Source organism: Aphelocoma coerulescens, chromosome 4, assembly GCF_041296385.1.
Source record: "Aphelocoma coerulescens isolate FSJ_1873_10779 chromosome 4, UR_Acoe_1.0, whole genome shotgun sequence".
Lineage (NCBI taxonomy): Eukaryota > Metazoa > Chordata > Aves > Passeriformes > Corvidae > Aphelocoma > Aphelocoma coerulescens.
In genome coordinates, this window is record NC_091017.1 from 32,254,334 (window position 1) to 32,271,680 (window position 17,347).

Genomic DNA, 17,347 nt, shown 5'->3' on the forward strand with positions numbered 1-17,347 from the left:
GCTTCTCCAACAAGGTAGGGCTAAGATGTCACTCATACTGTGTTTTTCTTGGTTTTGCACTGTACAGACAGAGACGATGTAGACTGGTTTATTCCTTTGTCCAGGGCTCTCATTTGTCTGCCCTTCCTTTGCCCAGCAGTTGAAATGAGCTGTCACTTTGGACACAGGCATGGAGTAGCCATTGTCCCCTGTCACTTGGAGGTGTGATGGGAGGCAAGAACATAATTACATCTCCTTCCATGTGCATCAACACACCAGGCACATCACACAACTTCTGTAAAGCCCCGGAGACTGACCTGTCCTTCTCTTGTCCCCTCATGCTCTGTGTTTTAGGGTCTCTCCCTTTGCCTACCCAGCTTACTTCCTGCCATTTAATTCAGGGCTCCCCAGTGGCATTTATCCACCGTGAAGCCCTTCCAGGACTGTTAACAGGTGGCATTTGAGACTGTGAGGACTGTGCTGCCAGACCACTGGAGCCACCCCCCTGCCTTCTCCAGACAAGGTTTAGCCAGGAAACCCAGGGGGCAATTCAGTGTGACAGCTGGATGTAGATTGGCAGATCCTCACTGTGGAGCAGAAGAACACTAGCTGGAGCAGGGCTGCATCTCATTCCTGCTACCCAGGTGTACACAGGCTTGGCAGCCAGCAACAAGAAAGTGCAGATCCCTGTCCTGGTAATTAAACTGGATTGTTGAAGTGTTGAACAGATCATTCAGATGTTTCTTGAGGAGAGGAAATAAAGGCATGCTGGGAATGCTGCTGATAGATGCAGCATGGAATCTGCTGGAGGAATATTAGAGGACTGCAGTATGACACCCGTTGAAGGCACCTGTTTAGTGCAGATCAGTGGGTGTCATGGTCCTAATGCTGTTTACTGTTTTCCTGTTGTGAAGACTGCTGCCAGTAACTCTGCTGTTGGAAGAAGTGTATTTTCCTGTTAGTGGGTTTGCATTGGTATTTCATTGCTGCCACTGGATTTTCCCTGATGTGTGGTGTTAAATCCACATAAATCTCAGTAAATGTAGCTGTGCATGAGGAGATGATACCTTGCTGATCAGTGTAGACAGTGAGGAAATGGTCCTGGTTTGTGACTTACGTCTCAAACTCCCCATACCTGCAGCAGGATTTATCCACATAGCAGCCTTTCTGTGCATCAGGCCAAGAATAACCCCCTTGCACAGTTATCACTTCCAGCTTCGTATTGGAAGGTCTGTCATAGGAAATGGTAAACCTGTGACAAATGTGTCTCGTGCTAAGGACAAGTGGGTAAGTGTAGCTTCTGGTTAAGTCTTGCTGTTTACCTTAGTGGAGCCACAATCAGGGGAGATACTAGTGTTTAATACCCTGTGTGGTGTTGAAATTTCATCTGTACACTCTCACGTACAGATTCAACAGGAGGTTCAATCAAACTGCTGTGTAAAGAAAGCAGTGGTGACTGTATTTTGTTGTCTCTCTGGCTGGTCCCACCATGCGTTTGTGAGGTGAGCTGAGCCTGTCTGCTGGAGCTGTAGCATCAAATGGACTTCCCAGTAATGTGCTCTTTCAGCACTCCCCCAGCTGATCATCAATTTGCCCATGCCAGAAATAAAGCAGATGGAAAGAGGGACTTTGCAAATCAGACTAACTGCCAAGCATAGAAAGTGAGTATCTGTTTTTTTTAAGGTGCCTCCAAAAAGCATCCTTTGAGGCAAGTAATGGAGTGGTCCATGCCCAGTGATTCTGGATATCTCTTAAAAAGCCTCACCTTCAGCAGTCCTTTCTCAAGTAAAAGTAGGCTGGGCACGTGTGGCTTCAGGGAGTCTTAGGCCACCCACCTTCCCCCTGGAATTCCCTCCAAGAGGTGCAGCTCTTGTGTCTCATTTTTTCCTTCGCAGAGGTTTTCTGATGGTGTGATTATATTTTCAGGCTGGTTAATGAAGTTGAACCAGTGACACGAGGACAACTGCAGCAGTAGGAGAAATCCTGCTACAAGATCTGTTGGCTGCAGGAAATTGAAAAATTGCATGCCATGGGATAGGTCTGGCTGCTGGAGTCCTACTGGCACGTATTCAGTAACCCAGCACTGCAGAGAAATGCCAGGGTATGTTTTGTTGGTTTGGCTTTTGTCCATCCCAAGAAGACCATGCTCATTTCAGAACTGCAAAGAATGTGCAGTCAGTGACTCTTTAGGTGCACCACCTCTTCTGGGCATGGCAGCTTTTGGCAGCAGAAACTACTTCTGGGTTGGACCCTCAAAGGGATTACTTCCTGAAAATAAAGTGGGTTTCTCCAAAATAATTTGTTCCTTTTCCTCTCTCCCCTATTTTAAATAACGAATAAAAGAATTGGTGCTGGCAATCCATCTGGCATTTTCAGACTGATGTAATTTTCCTCTGAACTTTTGAAATCAGATTTGGAAATACAGCAAGGGAGCAGTAAAGTTTTGTGCACAAGAAGAGGCCAATGGCTAATCTCCACCGGTGACCCCAGCATGCTTCTGTTGCCCCAGTCCTTGGGGACCTGACTGTACTTGGAATGAGGCTGATCCATGCAGGATGTTGTGGCCTTAGGCTCCAAATACAGGACTAGTTTTCCTGTAATCCTCTTGCAATCCTCAAACCTCTGTTGCTTCTGTGGGATTTTGCTGGTGTTTTTCTGCTGGAAAACCTATGTCTAGAAAGGGTGAGCAAATGCCACAAGCCACGAGAGATAGAAATTGTGCTGGCCTCCATTGTGACTACCCTAGGGCTGGAGCAGGCAGGTAGAGGACCTTCTTCCCTTTGTAGGCACAGGAGTTGACCCAAGCATGGGTTTTCCCTATGGCATTGCTGCAAAATACGTGTCCAAGGGACTTCCCAGCACAGATGGCAGGGAGCCATCTGTAATGCAGTCTCACTGTGTGTTAAAAAGTGTGCCTCGTGCACATGGGATGGAGCACAGTGAATAATTCATAAGTGGCAATGATAGGATTGAGTTAGCCATCTTTCCCTTGCTCATGGTTTTGCTCAAGTTTTCATATTTTTGAAACCTCCACCTATTTAAACAGTTTCCAGAGAGCAGTCTGTGTGTACTGCTAATATTGAAGTTTGCTTTTTAAGTGACAACTGCATGACCTTTTTTTTTTCTCAGCGATTTCACCAAGCTGGATGATTAAGGGATGCTGTCGCTCTGGACAGAGATGTGCATCTCCCTTGAGGTCTTTCATCTTATCTGCCCTGTATACAGAAAGCACCTACCGTGACGTCTTGGTCAGAGATGTGTCTCATAATGGGTCCATAGGGAGCAAGCAGTTTTGATTCATGGTTGCCTGCTCACCCGTTGTATTATCGCAGGAGCACACTGGAAAGATGCAACATTTAAAACCTTTCTAGGCTTAAAACCTGCCAGGAGTATTCCCTTTAAGCCAGCCTAAACAGCTGAGCAATTTTCTTTGCTTTTGATGTCAGCAAGTCCCATGCTGGGTATGGCTTCAGGCACGGAACTGGCCTGGAGGTGGGGGGTATGAGAGTGGGGCAGTTCTCCTGCCGGCATCCCAAATGCCACACACTCCTTTGCACTTAAAGACCTTCTCTGTGTGTGTTTTCAGATAAACCCCCTGCCTGTTTCCTGTTTTGAAAGTCAGAAGCCAGTGTTCAATCCCCTTCTGTGACCTCTATGGTATTTCTGAGCCTTCTGGGCAAGGAGGAGAAGAAAGATAGAGATGTGCTTGCTAACAGAGGAGGCGTTAATGTGTCTAATGCCTCAAGGAGTCTGCGTGCCTGAGGCCAAACCAGAGATATAAGTTGCATCCTGTGGAGCAGCAGTGCTTTTTAAGCAAAGGTGTTGGAGGACAGAACCTGGCAACCTGTAGCTCTGGGAGGCATGGCTAGGTTCTTACTTGACCAAAAAACCACTAGATGCTTGGAGGAACTAGAAGGCTCTTGGAGCAGGGAAGTGTGCTGAAAACCTAATCTAATTGCACAGGCTAGGATGCTGCAGTGGAGGGGAGCAAGGGAGAAGGTGTTTTCCTTAGTCAGGTTGTGTATAGTCTTTGAAAAGCAGCCAGGGGCAATTCGGAGAGGGAAACCTGCAACGAAGAGCTTGCTGCAATCTTACATCAGCATCTGCATGCTCTTGAAACCCAGAGATTGCAGCCCTGGACAGCCTGGGAAGAAGACATCAGAAAATGAGGCAAGGGATGGGAACCACATTTATAGAGATTGCCTTTGGGAACAGATGGGTTCAAGTCCTATAACATTCAGGGTCTGATTCTTCCCACATTAAAGTCTTCACAAGTTTGTTTGGTTTGGCAAAGGGAAGGGAGCACTTTACTTATTTTCTTCAGGAATAACAGAAAATTTCCAAGAGGGTGCTCCAGTAGAGGCAGCATGTTCCATCATCTCACACAAGAATTAAGACCGGTCTTGCAGCTCTACTTTTCAGCCAGAACCGCTGGCCTAGGGTCTGAAAAAGCTTAAGCAGATGCTTACTTCTGTAAAACTGCCTCTCCACAACCAGCATGTTACGCAGGGCTCGCGTTTAAACATCCATTGTAACAGTACTTGATCCACTGGGCTGCATCCCCTTCCCAGCAGTGGTCACTAGTGGATGCCATAGAAGGGGTAAGAGCACGAGGCAGACACGTACCAGTGCTCCTTGGAGTGCTCTCCAACCTCCAGGGAACACCTCCTTGTACTTTATAGACCTTAATGGATTTTTCTCGCATGAATTTGTCTAATCATTTTATGAACTCTGAGAAAATTCTAATGGCTGCAGGCAATCCTTTATGAATTTGGTATGTCTGGTGGTTTAAACTGTGCTTTAGATTCACACTGGCCAGAGAGGAGCTATTAGTGGCGTAAATAGAGGTTTTAAGGTTTGCAATTGCCCGTCTCTGTGGAAAGCACTGCCATTTAGAGATGCAGCACTGGCTTCCACTGTGTTAACCCAGGTATTGCAGCATTTAACCTAGAACAATGTACTCTTAAAAGCAAAGAATGTCTTCCATACCAGGATGGGCTAATACAGGGGTATTTTAACATGCAGAAGTAAACTGTACTGCCTCAAAGACCACAGTGTCTATCTAAAGCTGAGTGCACCCTGCACTGCCCCTTGCAGCAGGATCTTTCTGCAGGCTGTGAACACCCTTCATGTCCAGGGAGATGTGAAAATTAGTATTGAGCTGCCAGTAAAGGTTCAGCCAGAAAGAGAATAATTTCATTTGTGAAGTTCCATGCATAAGCTGGTAATCAGCTTCAAGAAGTATTTTGGTATATTTTTGAAGCATGGTCACATGCAATCAGAGCATGCAATCGCAGGTTGTAAAAAGAAAACACACTGGCAAAATAAAACCTGAAAGCCAGTGTTGTACAAAAGGTTTATTGTTTGAATTTTTTTGTTGGTTTTTGGTGATGGCTGCATTTATACTGAATGCAAAATCTTCATCCAGCATCCTATTCCAGAGTCATGAGTTCAACCCAGCCCAGATGGCTGGGTGTCTGCTACCAAATGAATTATGGATCAGATTAATATTTTACAGTTTTATTTATAACTCCCCAATCAGTAATTGCTACTTTTTCATAGTTCGTTATAAGTCGTCTTGTTATACTTCACATATTAGAAATACATGCTTGAATATTGAGACAAGTTTTTGGAATATGAAAAAATGTCCCCAAATTACAGTATGACTTTTAGTTAGAGGTAATTTTTATTCTGGAAGTATGTGAGACAACCCCATGGCTGATATATAAGGATATTAAAAGATGAAATAAAAAACATTTTCTGCCATCTACAGACAGACCTTTCAATTTTGACACGAAATCAAAACATCTTATTTTTAGATGAAAATACAAATAGTAAGAAATAGTTGTCTCTATCCACCCTCCTCCTGAAAAAGGGAGAAAGAAAAATGCTGAAGATCTCCTTATGAGATTCAGCTGATAACATTCATTGTGTGTTGTGCAGTAGGGTGCAGGTTTTACCATCTCCCAGTTGCAGTGAGACAAACATCTTTATGGTGAAGCAACTAGTCTCCTTCAAAGCATGCTGCTCGTGAGGCATGAGGTGCAAAAAGCAAATGCCAAGTTACACCTGGGAAAATGAATCCATGGACCGCACCCACGGGGTGCCATGAAGATGGGTGTGAGGGAGAAAGAGCTGCCCGAATACTCAGCTTGAGATGCTGCAACCAGAAGGATTAACAGCGCTCTGTAACATCCCAGAGCCACTGGAATCCCCACCAGCAGCATTGCCTCAGGCTTGGGATAAAGTAGCAGATATTGGGCAATCGGAGTCTAGGTTTTTAGAGGAGTGAGTAGCAAATACTGATATTTTCCAAAAAGCATAGTGCAGGCCGTGCTGCGATCAGATGTAGTAAGAGCTTCACAAGGTCAGAGCTTTAAGAAACTTGTGTTTTTGCAGGGCATTACTTGTGTTACAAGAGTGATAGAGCTGGTTTAAAATTTTATTTAGCATTTTTCTGGCATATTTTTAAAGGATTGCTAAGTAATTTTATACTAATCTAATTCTCATCCCCTTAAAACACAGTTTTCAAGGCCAAGGAGTTCTCTTTGTATTGTGCTGAGCACAGTACCTGGCAGAGAGCAAAAGTAAAGCATCTGAAATGGTTTCACTGCCCAGATGACATCAATTTATAGATTTTTTTCTCCATTAATGTTGTTGTTGAATTTCACTGCTAATAAAGTCCCATTCAGCTCTTTAGTCTCAGTCTGCAAGCTGATAATTCCATTGTCTGATATGTTATTTCTCTGATTTTAGCATTAAAAGTAGTTTTATATTTTTAACAGTCTGCATAGATGATACTTCTGAAAATAGTCTTCAGACACCAGGACTCCAAAATTGCCAAAAAATAATGTAAAAATACTTTCTGTGCTGTTAGAGAAATAGCAGTGGACTTGTAGGCATTTAATAAACAACCCACTTGTTCTCTGGCTGCAGTTTCTTTACCAAACCAAGTAAGCTCTTTATAGTAATCTCCGTCAAAAGTTAAATGTAACAGTGGAGGAAACAGAGGAGTTTAAACATCTGCATTTCTGTAGTTGTGCATTGAGTGAGCTGTGCTACAGAAGCACTGCTCAGGGTATAGCAGCTTCACAGGGCATTTCTCCATTCCCATGCACCCTTCATGCTGATGAAGTGAATTTGTAGGAGTGTGAAGGTGTAAGTACATGCATGGCAGCATGTGTGCATTTGTGTGTGTATGAACGTGCAGGACACGTGCTGGACAGAACACAGAGGTTACCCACCCTTGTTTTATGTGGGTGTCTGTGACAGCTTGGTAAAGCTCAGACAGTTCAGGTACCTTTCACTCTTCGTGTCCTTGTGCCAAATTGCTACCTAACTGGGCCCACATTTGAAGAGGGTGGCTTTCTGTGCTGCAAGGCCACCCAGAAGTTCTCTGGTCCCTTTTCCCTTCTGTCTGTTTTCTTTTGCCTTGAGCATGACCCTTCCTCTAATAAGCAGTTTGTAATATTTATTTGTTAATATGGCCAGATTTTTTTCCCCTTGGTTGCTGTTGTGCCTGGTGTCTGCAACCACACAGCAAGCTGGCTTCTGTATCCCAAGAAGGATTTTGCTGTATTTAAACTGAATTACAGGTTCCCAGTATTTTACAGTATCAGGCTGAAATGCTTTTCTCCCCTGGATTGCTTCTCATTGGAGAGGTGTTGTTTCAGTGAGGCTTGTAAAGTTTTTCCACATTTTCTGTTGTGGTTGCTGTTATAATGTATTTCAACAGCAAACCCCTTGCTCATTCCTTGAAAGATTTCCAAAATGCTACTTCTGGCCCTTGTATTTCTTGCAAAGGGCTAATGTAGCAGGAGTAGTAGGGCTGGCTAGTACTTTTTCCCAGCTTACTGCCCCTTCTTTCCCCACTAACGGGGGGGCCTGGGGACACACAGCAGGGAGGGGAGAACACTATCTGAAGAGCCAAGAGTAGTGTCAAGGTGACAGACAGCCCAGCAATAAACTGTATTTCTTCTACAGCCACTGGGCCAAAGTTCAGCTACATGCAAATACTGCAAAAAGCTCAAGAGCTGGAAGGTCTTAATTAAAACACACTTCAGATGTGCTCTTTTGCCAGCGTGATGGAATGCTTTCTGCATCTCCTGGTCCTGGAGGAACAGTCCTGATCAAAGCAAGTAACTAACGGGATTTGCGGCTAGATCAATACAATAGAAATCACCGGAAGGAAAGCATTACTATTTATTTTTTTTCCTGTTTCTTCAGGCTTGATAATTTCTAGGAATACAGGCTCTGATCAAAAGGGCCTGTGTGAATTGATGCAGAGCACCCACTGGCTATGGTGGTGCTGGGTGAGGGTTTTTCTGCTGCAATGCAGCAAACTGGGGCGACTCACTGCTCTTTGTGCGGAGGGGCCGACCACGCTGGACTGATCCTCTGCGTGCTTTCGCAAGCCTTGGAGAGGGCACTGCTCTGTGGAAATGGATGGAAAAATTTGCAAATTCTCTTGTGCATTTGACAAAGTCTGCCCTGTGGGTTTTGGCAAAGGGTGGTGGGTGTGCCAGGTGGTACAAGGGGCCTTTTGCATGTGGCCCCTGGGCTCTGCAGAGAGAGACAACAATGCCTCAAAAGCAAATTTGGAGAATTAGGTGGAAAATGCCAGTGGAGGGCACTAGCACTGCTTACTGCCTTCCCAGGAATACACAGCACGATTGCCCACCGTGCTTCTGCATCCTGCTGTGCAAAACTTGTGCATCTTTGCTCTCTGCCCCTACATGAGATGAAAGGAAGCAAAGCTGAATCAGGTAAAAGCAGAAAACTGGGCTTGCCCCTCCCTCCTTCAGTTTGCAAGGGTTTATGGGACCATGTGTGCCATTTCTTCATAAATTCTTTCCAACTTTCTGCAGTTTGCCTCAATCCAAGGAGAGAAAGTGCTGTTCAGCCAAGTAGATTATTAATTTTTCTATTTTCTGAGTTGCCTTCCACACAGTTCAGCATTAGTGTGGCTTATTACGGGGGACTGGTCTGCACCGCACCATTATCCTGTCATCTCCAGAGCTCTGCTTTCCCCGCAATGGGTTCCTGCCTTGGGTCATTAAGCCATGAAGCTCCGTGGTTCTGCCTTGTTCTCCTGGGGGGTAGCACCAAGAGCATGAAATTGTTTGCTGACCTTGCTGGAGACTTATGGTCTGAGTCTTTAAACACCTGGGCGTGCAAGGACAGTTTCCACAGAGAGGTGCTCTCACCCAGTTCAGTAAACTGGAAGACTGTCGCTGCAGAAATAACTGGGTTATTTAATTTATTGTCCATCACTCTGTCCCAGCTGCAACTTGGCCCCTGCAAGGAGATGGAAAGGAACTGGAGGATGACTGGGCAAGGATGCACATGAGGGCACAGACCCATCTCCACCTTTTCCAAAACTGCAGACTGCAACTAGCAAAGCTGGGTGTGCATGAAGGACAAAATGCCGGGTGCTTTCCGCAGCAGGGTGTTTCACCAAACCTTCTGCTACATGTTGGCTGTGGCTTCAAGGGGGACTTCTGCCAGAGTCAAATAGCCCTGAGGGCTTTGAGTGCTATTTGCACCCCCTGCAGAACATCTCTATAAAGCAAAACAAATCCCCTGTAGTCAGTTGATAATATTGTTCGTGCTCTAATAACAACTGTGCATCTGTTGTGGCCTCACACTCTGCCTGTATCTTCTGATATTGGTCAATGAATGAGAACTGCTATTTTAAATTCAGTTTATACAGTGTCCAGTTCTTAATTTAGGACAAAATTGGAAAGTTAAGTACATGGTCATTATGCAAATAAATGCAAGTTGGCTCAGCTTTCCTGCATGCAGACCTGATGGATACAGCAGCATTGGAAGGGGTACCTAATGTCAGTAAATTGTTATTTTGATGCCTAAAACTTTGTGCATTGCTTTCATCAGGGAGGTTTTTCAGCCATCTGGTTCACTGATGGGGAAACTGAGGTATGGAGGTGTGGTGTGATGGGCCAGAGGACACACACCAGGGCTGGGACTCTTCTTGCTGCTCCTCTGCCCCTGCTGAACCCTTCCCATGGGGCTGGAGCCTTAAGATTCATTGGAAATGTTTCCTAACCTGTTTCCCAAACTAACTTCAGAGCAGAAACGAGAGGCTGGACAGAGTCCCCTGGAGATGGGCTGTTGGGTTTGGGGTTGCTTTTTCTGAATCGGTTTCAGTATTACTGTGGTTTCAGTTTCACTGCAGCATTACAGATAGAAATGTCAGTCAACGGTGTATTTATCCAAAGCATTTAGTGAGCTGAAGTGTGCTGAATAGCTTGGGGAAAAGTGTGGCATGGGGCCCATTTGCTCCCAATCTTAATTGCTTGCAAGAGTGAAAATTTCCTCCTTTCCTCTTTTGCACCTTCTGTCAGGAAAGACAATATTTGATCCAAGTTCAGCTCATTGGAAGGTGTTGCCTTTAATACATCTGGTTGGTGAACTGTGCTTTGTCTGTTCAGAAGGGAGTCGTTAATAATGTGACAGTGTCCATTCCATGCTGCTACCAATTCCAGTGCCCAGGTGATTAAAAGTAACTAAAATCCTGATCGTTTTGATTTCATATCTAGCAAGAGAGCAATTGCTACCTGTTCAGTAAATACAGTTGAGTTTTATTTGGCCTCTGCCAGCAATAGTATTTAGAGTGGCTTGGCAACTGTTCACTGATGAGGGTCCAAAAAAAGCACTTAACAAAATCAAGCGATAGCAGTAATAAACTGCTAAAGACACTGACACTTTGTTGATCCACTTGAGCACTTCAGCAAGGATTTCAGGGGCTCCTCTTGGTTTCTCTGCCTCTCTTTAACTTTTTAACCTGGATCTCAAGCCCATCTGCCAGGGACTGGTGAGGTGGCTGCCTCCCAGCCAGGGGCACCACTGCACGGGGCTGTGTCAGACTCTGGGGTCACGCAGCCCTCTGCTCCCTGGTCCCCATGGCTGAGCCCCAAGCAGGTGCCCAAGGGGCTGCGCCAGGGGTTGGGTGGGAGAATATCCAAATGTCTGAAGTATGGGACTATCAGATGTCCTGTCCCCCTGCCTCCAGCTCCGCTGCCTCATAGAAGTAATGATTCTGTGGATGAGGCATGCACATAGATTGTAAACCATTGGACCATGGAAGTTCTGTGCACTTTGCCCTAGCAGGAGGAGTGCTTTGGCAGGCACAGCAGCCGCCTTCTCCCTTTGCTGTGAGGGTGCTTGAAAATTTTAGAGATGCCACAAGTCAGATGATTTTACAGCTGCCGTTTGGCTGAGTCTAGGAGTGTTTTCCTCTATAAGAGAAGCAGCAGCTATTTTTCACAGAGTAAATGAAGCCACCTGTTGGGTTAACTGGGCTTTATTCAGTCCCCGGGCTGCCTTGCACAACCTTTAGGGCCCATAGCAGTCTTTGAAGTACCATTGAATTTCATTGTAATTGTCACAGTCATTTACTGTGAATGGAAAAGGGTATTTTTTTTCACTCCCAGGCATGAATAAACTCTGTAGATTGCAGGAAATAATCCCTCTTAAAGGAGAGTTGAAAGTGCTGTCTTTTAATATAAGAAACCTGGTGCTGAGCTGATGCATAGGACTGCTCCAGGTCTTGGCGAAAGTACTGGAATTTGCTCAGTGATTAGAAACAGAATAAATCAGATGAAAGGAAAGCAGCTGATGACAGGGTAATACATGTGTCAGAGAAGGGGAGGGAGTGGTGAAGGAAAAGTACCTAATGTGGATGACTTTAATTATGTGGAAGGTGGGAAGATTGACTTGCCCATCCTGAGTGGGGTGTGTGAGAAGATACATTAGTGTATATTCTTTCAGAGGTTGATGAGGTGTCCTCCAAGATGTTAGTAGTTACTTGGATGAAAAAGGGTGCACTTGCTGGCAGTATTTATGAGAGGTTTAATTACATTTCACAGACTGAGTTCCAATTAGAATGGAAAGTAGGGGTGAGAAAATGAAAGATGTACAGCATGTGTTAAGAGCACGGTGATATATCTGTGGGTAAGGATTACGGTAAACAAGGTGGTTGTAGATCATGGCATCATTTGCACGCTTATATTTTAAGGTGCTTACTCCAAGTTCCCTTCCACCACCCCCCTATCACAAGCAAAATTATCATTAGGGGGTCAAACAGAGGCTTCTGTTACTCCTCTTCCAAGATGGAAGGCAAAGATCATTTGCAATTGCTGCGATGCAGGGCTGTTACTTTTTTTTTTTTTTTTTTGCTAATTTATTAACTGTGTCATAAAGCAGCACTTCAGAAAAGGCAACAGAGACAGATCACAGTATTTGTCTCCATGCTGCATGAATAGTGGAAAAATTTTACTGTCACCAGCGCATGCATTCATATTGTTGCGGATTCTCACATTTAGAATCATAGAATGGTTTGGACTGGTTTGCATTATCCTTGCTATAACCTCACCTAACCAGCTTCTTATGCAGATGACCACGATGTCCACTCATTTTTATGTCAGGAGGTAACACTGAAAGCAGAGATGTATCAGTACTGGCTTTTTTCCCTTCACACTGTAGTCAACTAAGGACTTTGCCATTGACTTCACTGCGAGGACAGTGCCTCCATGTCTGAGTGGCTTTGGCACAATTCTTTCATTACATCCCTCTCACATGTCTCAGAAAGAAGCTTCTTTGCACTCTTTACTTGTGGTGTAAGCTGTTTGCCAGTATCTCCACAGATGATGCAGGTAAGAGGTTTTGTCTATCAGCATCAGCGTTAAACCAACAGGCAATACTTTTGGTCTCGTGGTATTGGTAATTAAAGTAAAGGTAAGTCTGCAAACAGTTCATGGCAAACATTGGCTGGAGAACAGGAGGAATTAGCTAGTGAGATTGCTTTTGTTTCAGGTACCATCGTTCCTCCCCCTGGTATCTTAAACAGCAGTGAAATGGCTTCAGGGAAGCAGTGGCAGTACTTCAGCAACTGGAAATTTTTTTCTCTCCTTTAATTCCATGATCACACTTGGTAAGCTAGAACAAAGCAAAGGAGAAAACTCTTTGGTGATGTTGAGAACAAATCCTTATTTATTTAAAAGTAGCTATGTCAGGAGAAAGGTATGATGGAGTATAATTGCCAAATTCTTATTTGGTAATGAGTATCTTGCAGCCATCTCAATGCTGTTAAGAAACAGGCATAATTGCACATAGCATGCATATATTTATCGTGGAAGTTGGCACTTCAGACCATTAGGAAGTATCTGTAGCTTTGCTGTATGCTGCATGTAGATTAATCTAGCTTAGGAGACTTAAGAGCCTGTCAGAGATGCTCCCATCATCCAAGCATTTGTTACGTCAGGTGATAGGAGAGCACTTGGAGAGGCACCAGATGGTTTCCATAGTCCTGCTGCAATAATGTTGTGAGTTCCTGATATTTGTGCATTTCCAGAGGTTTACCTGTTGCTGGCTGCAATATTCGCCTCTGCCTGTTTTATTTACACACATTTAAAAAAAAATAAAGTGGTCAGGTCCAGGAGGGAGTAGTGTTCCATTTATGCTCTGTTGTGCAGAGTATTTCTGCATGCCGGCATTGGAGGAGAGACACCTTGACTCTCAGGAGCCTTTGAGAAAAGGCCTGTGAAATAACTCCAGACACACAGTCAAAGGCATGGGGTTCTGCCACCTTGAATGAAAAAAATTATTGTTGGGAATTAAACATGTTCCCTTGTCAGACCATCAAAGAAAGTATAGGTAGAAGCAGCATGTTGCAGAAATAGGCAAGTCTGGAAGTCGTGTCTAGGAATAAGATAGGAACAACTTGCCAAGGGAAGACGATTTTCAGTAAAAGATCATAGCTAGCAACTCATCACTTAGGGCTTTTTAATTAAATGTGTATGGAAAGAGATGGACAAATAAGATCTCAGGGGAGAGATTGTTTCAGCCGCAGGCCTAAGGCTGCCACCAAAGATGAGGTTGTACGTGCTGCAGTAGAAGATGTTAACTGCGAACCTCGTAGTGCTTTGTGAGCAGCAGGAGTGTCCCTCCTGCACATTTATAGGCTGCAAAAGAGAGTGAAGTGATTTTTCCCAAGGTCACCCAACAGTTCATAAAGCAGGGCCAAGAAGAGACCAAAAGCCACCAGGGTCTAGTGGCTCTACACTTCGCTGGAGTCAAGGTGGAGACATAAAGGTAATTTATTTATTTGTGTCCTTCCTTTATTCCCCATGTTTCTTGACTGCTTTTTAGAGCTCTACACAGGAATACGGGGTTAAGGATTGAATCTTGGTGTACATCTGAGTCCCTCCTGATGAAGGACTGAAGTACAAGACCATAAGTAGGATCTCTTCCAGAATGGAAGGGTAGATTTTCTCTGTGTTACAACTGTAGGTCAGCTGACCATAGGTCCAAGTTGGTCTTCTGCTTCATTCATGGCTTTGGCTAAATCAGTACCTGGAGGGATATATTATATTTTGCCTTCCCATAGTGAATTGAATTCTTGACTTACTTGTGTGGAAGCTACTTTTGATGGAGTCAGTGAGTAGCTTCTCATGCAGACAAATGCAGGGTAGGGCCTGATGTCTCAGGTAGGTTTGATCATCACACTTCTTTCTCTGGATGTCTTCACAGCTGCTCTTTGTGTTTCTGTTTGGTCTCTAGAAATTTTGTCTCTAAACATAATTTTTTTCCCCGGGGTGTTGAGGAAGCAAGATTATCTTGTGCATGGAATTAGAATAATTTTGATTTTTGTTATTTTATCAATGCAGTGTCCGCCCCACATTCTGAAAATCCTTTTGCCCAGGTCATTCAGTACATAGTTGTAATATATGATTTGAATGCCTTACTGAGGAAAAGATGAAGCAGAGAACACCAGTTTTATTATTGAGTCACTGACTGAGATATTTTTTGAGTTCCCAGAGCTTTATCATAGTCACCATTCTGGGTCTTAGTAAAGAGATGATCTCAAGAATTAAATTACTGAGATCATAATACACTGCTCTGTTGGACAAGATTCATGGTTGAGAGAGGATATGGCATTTACTGGACCTTTTAAATGTCACATCCAGACTTTAAAGGCTATAGTCTTAGAATAAACAAAAGAGAACACAGCTAGCTCAAGCAGCTTTAAAATGAGCAGCATCCTGGTGATCTAGAGGGAACCTGTGTTCCATATTTATGCAGCAGCTACAAGACTAAGCAGCCACTGGAAACCATGCAAGGATGATAGCAGTGTCTTTCTTGAGATACCAGGTAAGATGTGCCTATGTGCTCAGCATTCCTTCCATGTAGCAGCAGAAGGAAGTAAGTAATATGAAGTTCTTATCAGAGTGATGCACAAGAAGTTAGACAGGCATTAATGGCTTGAGTAATTTTGGTTGGAGTACAGTAAATTAAGTGACTGAATACCACACAAAATAATATGTCTCTGCAAGCAGTTGCTTGGCAGTTGAATGACTGGATGGAATTTTTTTTTCTGTTTTCTTAGCTGTGTGGTAGTTCAAGTGGATGATAACACTGGGCAAAATTTATTTCTTTCCTCAGATGCATTTTCACTGATAGAAACAGGCCCACAGGAGGGTAATCCACAGAGCTGAATTCTGTACTCTGCAGTGCTATACAGCATAAAAATGCATGTGGGCCGTTCCCACTGATCAGATGTGATAGTTCAGTATCTACAGGCCTTTTAAAATCGGGCTGGTTTTGTAATTTTTATGAACTGATAAATGTTGCCAAATTGCTTGGAAATTTACTGGCGGTCTTCAAGGGACATTCAGCTTTAAAAAGTACACTTGAAGCATACATCCTTACTTAAGACTTTTCCTGGGCTTTTTTCTGGGTGGCTCATGGAAGTGTGCATGTGTATATCTACATTTAAAAGTGTCTTTTTCTGTTTTGTTTTTCATGCTCTCAGTAACTGTTGTACTGATTTTTTCTTAATATATTTTTTTTTCTTCAGTACTAATTTCTAGAACGAAGTTCAGTTATCTCTTAAAATGTTCTATTCTTTTAACCAAGTGGCATGATGGGCAGCAAGTCCCTATGTGGTGAAGTTTGGTAATCTGCCCTCGGGAGTGAATTGTTATTGATTTAAAGGAAGATGAAAAGTCAGTGGTGTTTTGTGGGAGGGCTGAATGATCTCTTTTGGCCTTAGGATCTAGGTATATTGATTTAAAATTATCTTGCTTTACCTGCTGCCTATAAATTTACAAATTCAAGTTAAATGAACATAAAACACATTCTGGTTGAGTCCACTGTATTTATACAGGGTTTTAGCTAAACCATTTCAAATGTTGTTCTTTTTATTAATTCTGTTTAGCTGTGTATAGTTCTCTTGGAGTACTTCTCATTTTGGGGGGGGCAGTCCAACAACATTTGTATACTTCACTGTAATTGAATCCTGATGCAAATCCAAGTCTTTGTTATTCTTGCATTCACTGCAGTGACCTTGATAATGTGAATGCTTCACCTTTGCTGCTCCTTGGAAGGCAGTCCTGTGAAACGGGATCAATTACGTGCATTGCTAGGATCCCATTTTCAATACCACTGAATTAAAAACAGTTAGAGCTTGTTAATGGGCTTCCCCCTTGTGTGAGGGAGGGGCAGGGGGAATAAACAAAGGAGAATAGAAGCTGAATTGTTTGAGAGGAGGTAATCTTCTGTTTTGTTTCTGCTATAGATTAGGAGTGATCAATTATCATGTCAGAAGGCAGAGAAGCTAATATGCCCCAGAATCTACACACAGTTATTTAATCATCCTGCCTGATGCATAGCATTCATCATTCACATTTTTAATGCCACTTATTGTTATCATCTCACATTTACTCAGGGAGCATTTAGGGAGAGAGAGTCGTGCTAATAGGCAAAAACCTGGGGAACAGAATAGTGGAGAACCCATATGGTTTGATTTCTGTCTCTTCAGTCTAAGCAGCCTGAGCTCTGGACCCGTGCAAACTGTTGTACACTTGTGACCCTGTGGATAACTCAAGGCATCTTCTGAAGGAAAACCTACACGGACTCCCATCTGCACTGGGTGGGTAGTTCTCAGTGGTGCTGTAAGCAGCTTTTTTCCAAGAGCAGTGGGAGCTAACATCATCACAGACCTGTGAAGGATACAGGCAAGTGCCTGTGAGCAGCTGGTATTTGTGCAGTGAGCTCTAGTAGCCACCCCATCGTGTCATCTAGTGTTTGGACTACTTTCACACATCCTCAAGGCACAATTCCAGCCAGCCACTAGATGCAATGAGCACTTGCAGCATGAAGGTTGGTCAGAGGAGAGTCACAAATGTGCAGGGTGATACCAAACAGGAAGTTTTTTATATATTGCATATGAAGACATGCATGTATGTATTTAAATTCCTCTGTGAAGTTTTGGTGGTCTAGTCCACACACTGAATAAAGATGGAGAGAGAGTTGGAAGGACTGGGGCACTTCCTTAGGTCTATCCAAG

The 17,347-nt window shown here is 43.7% G+C and overlaps 1 protein-coding gene across 17 annotated transcripts in view; it reads left to right on the forward strand.

The window, feature by feature from the left end:
* EPHA5 (EPH receptor A5) overlaps positions 1–17,347 on the forward strand; it is a 208,324-nt gene that overhangs the window by 125,577 nt on the left and 65,400 nt on the right. The window contains exon 6 of one of the 17 annotated variants that reach the window (XM_069013434.1): positions 1,906–2,215. The exons of the other annotated variants lie outside the window; for them this stretch is intronic. Within the exon in view, the coding sequence (XP_068869535.1) occupies positions 1,906–1,931 (26 nt within the window). The 3' untranslated portion in view covers positions 1,932–2,215. Of the gene's footprint in view, positions 1–1,905; positions 2,216–17,347 lie in introns of those variants that run through there. 17 annotated transcript variants of the gene reach the window in all.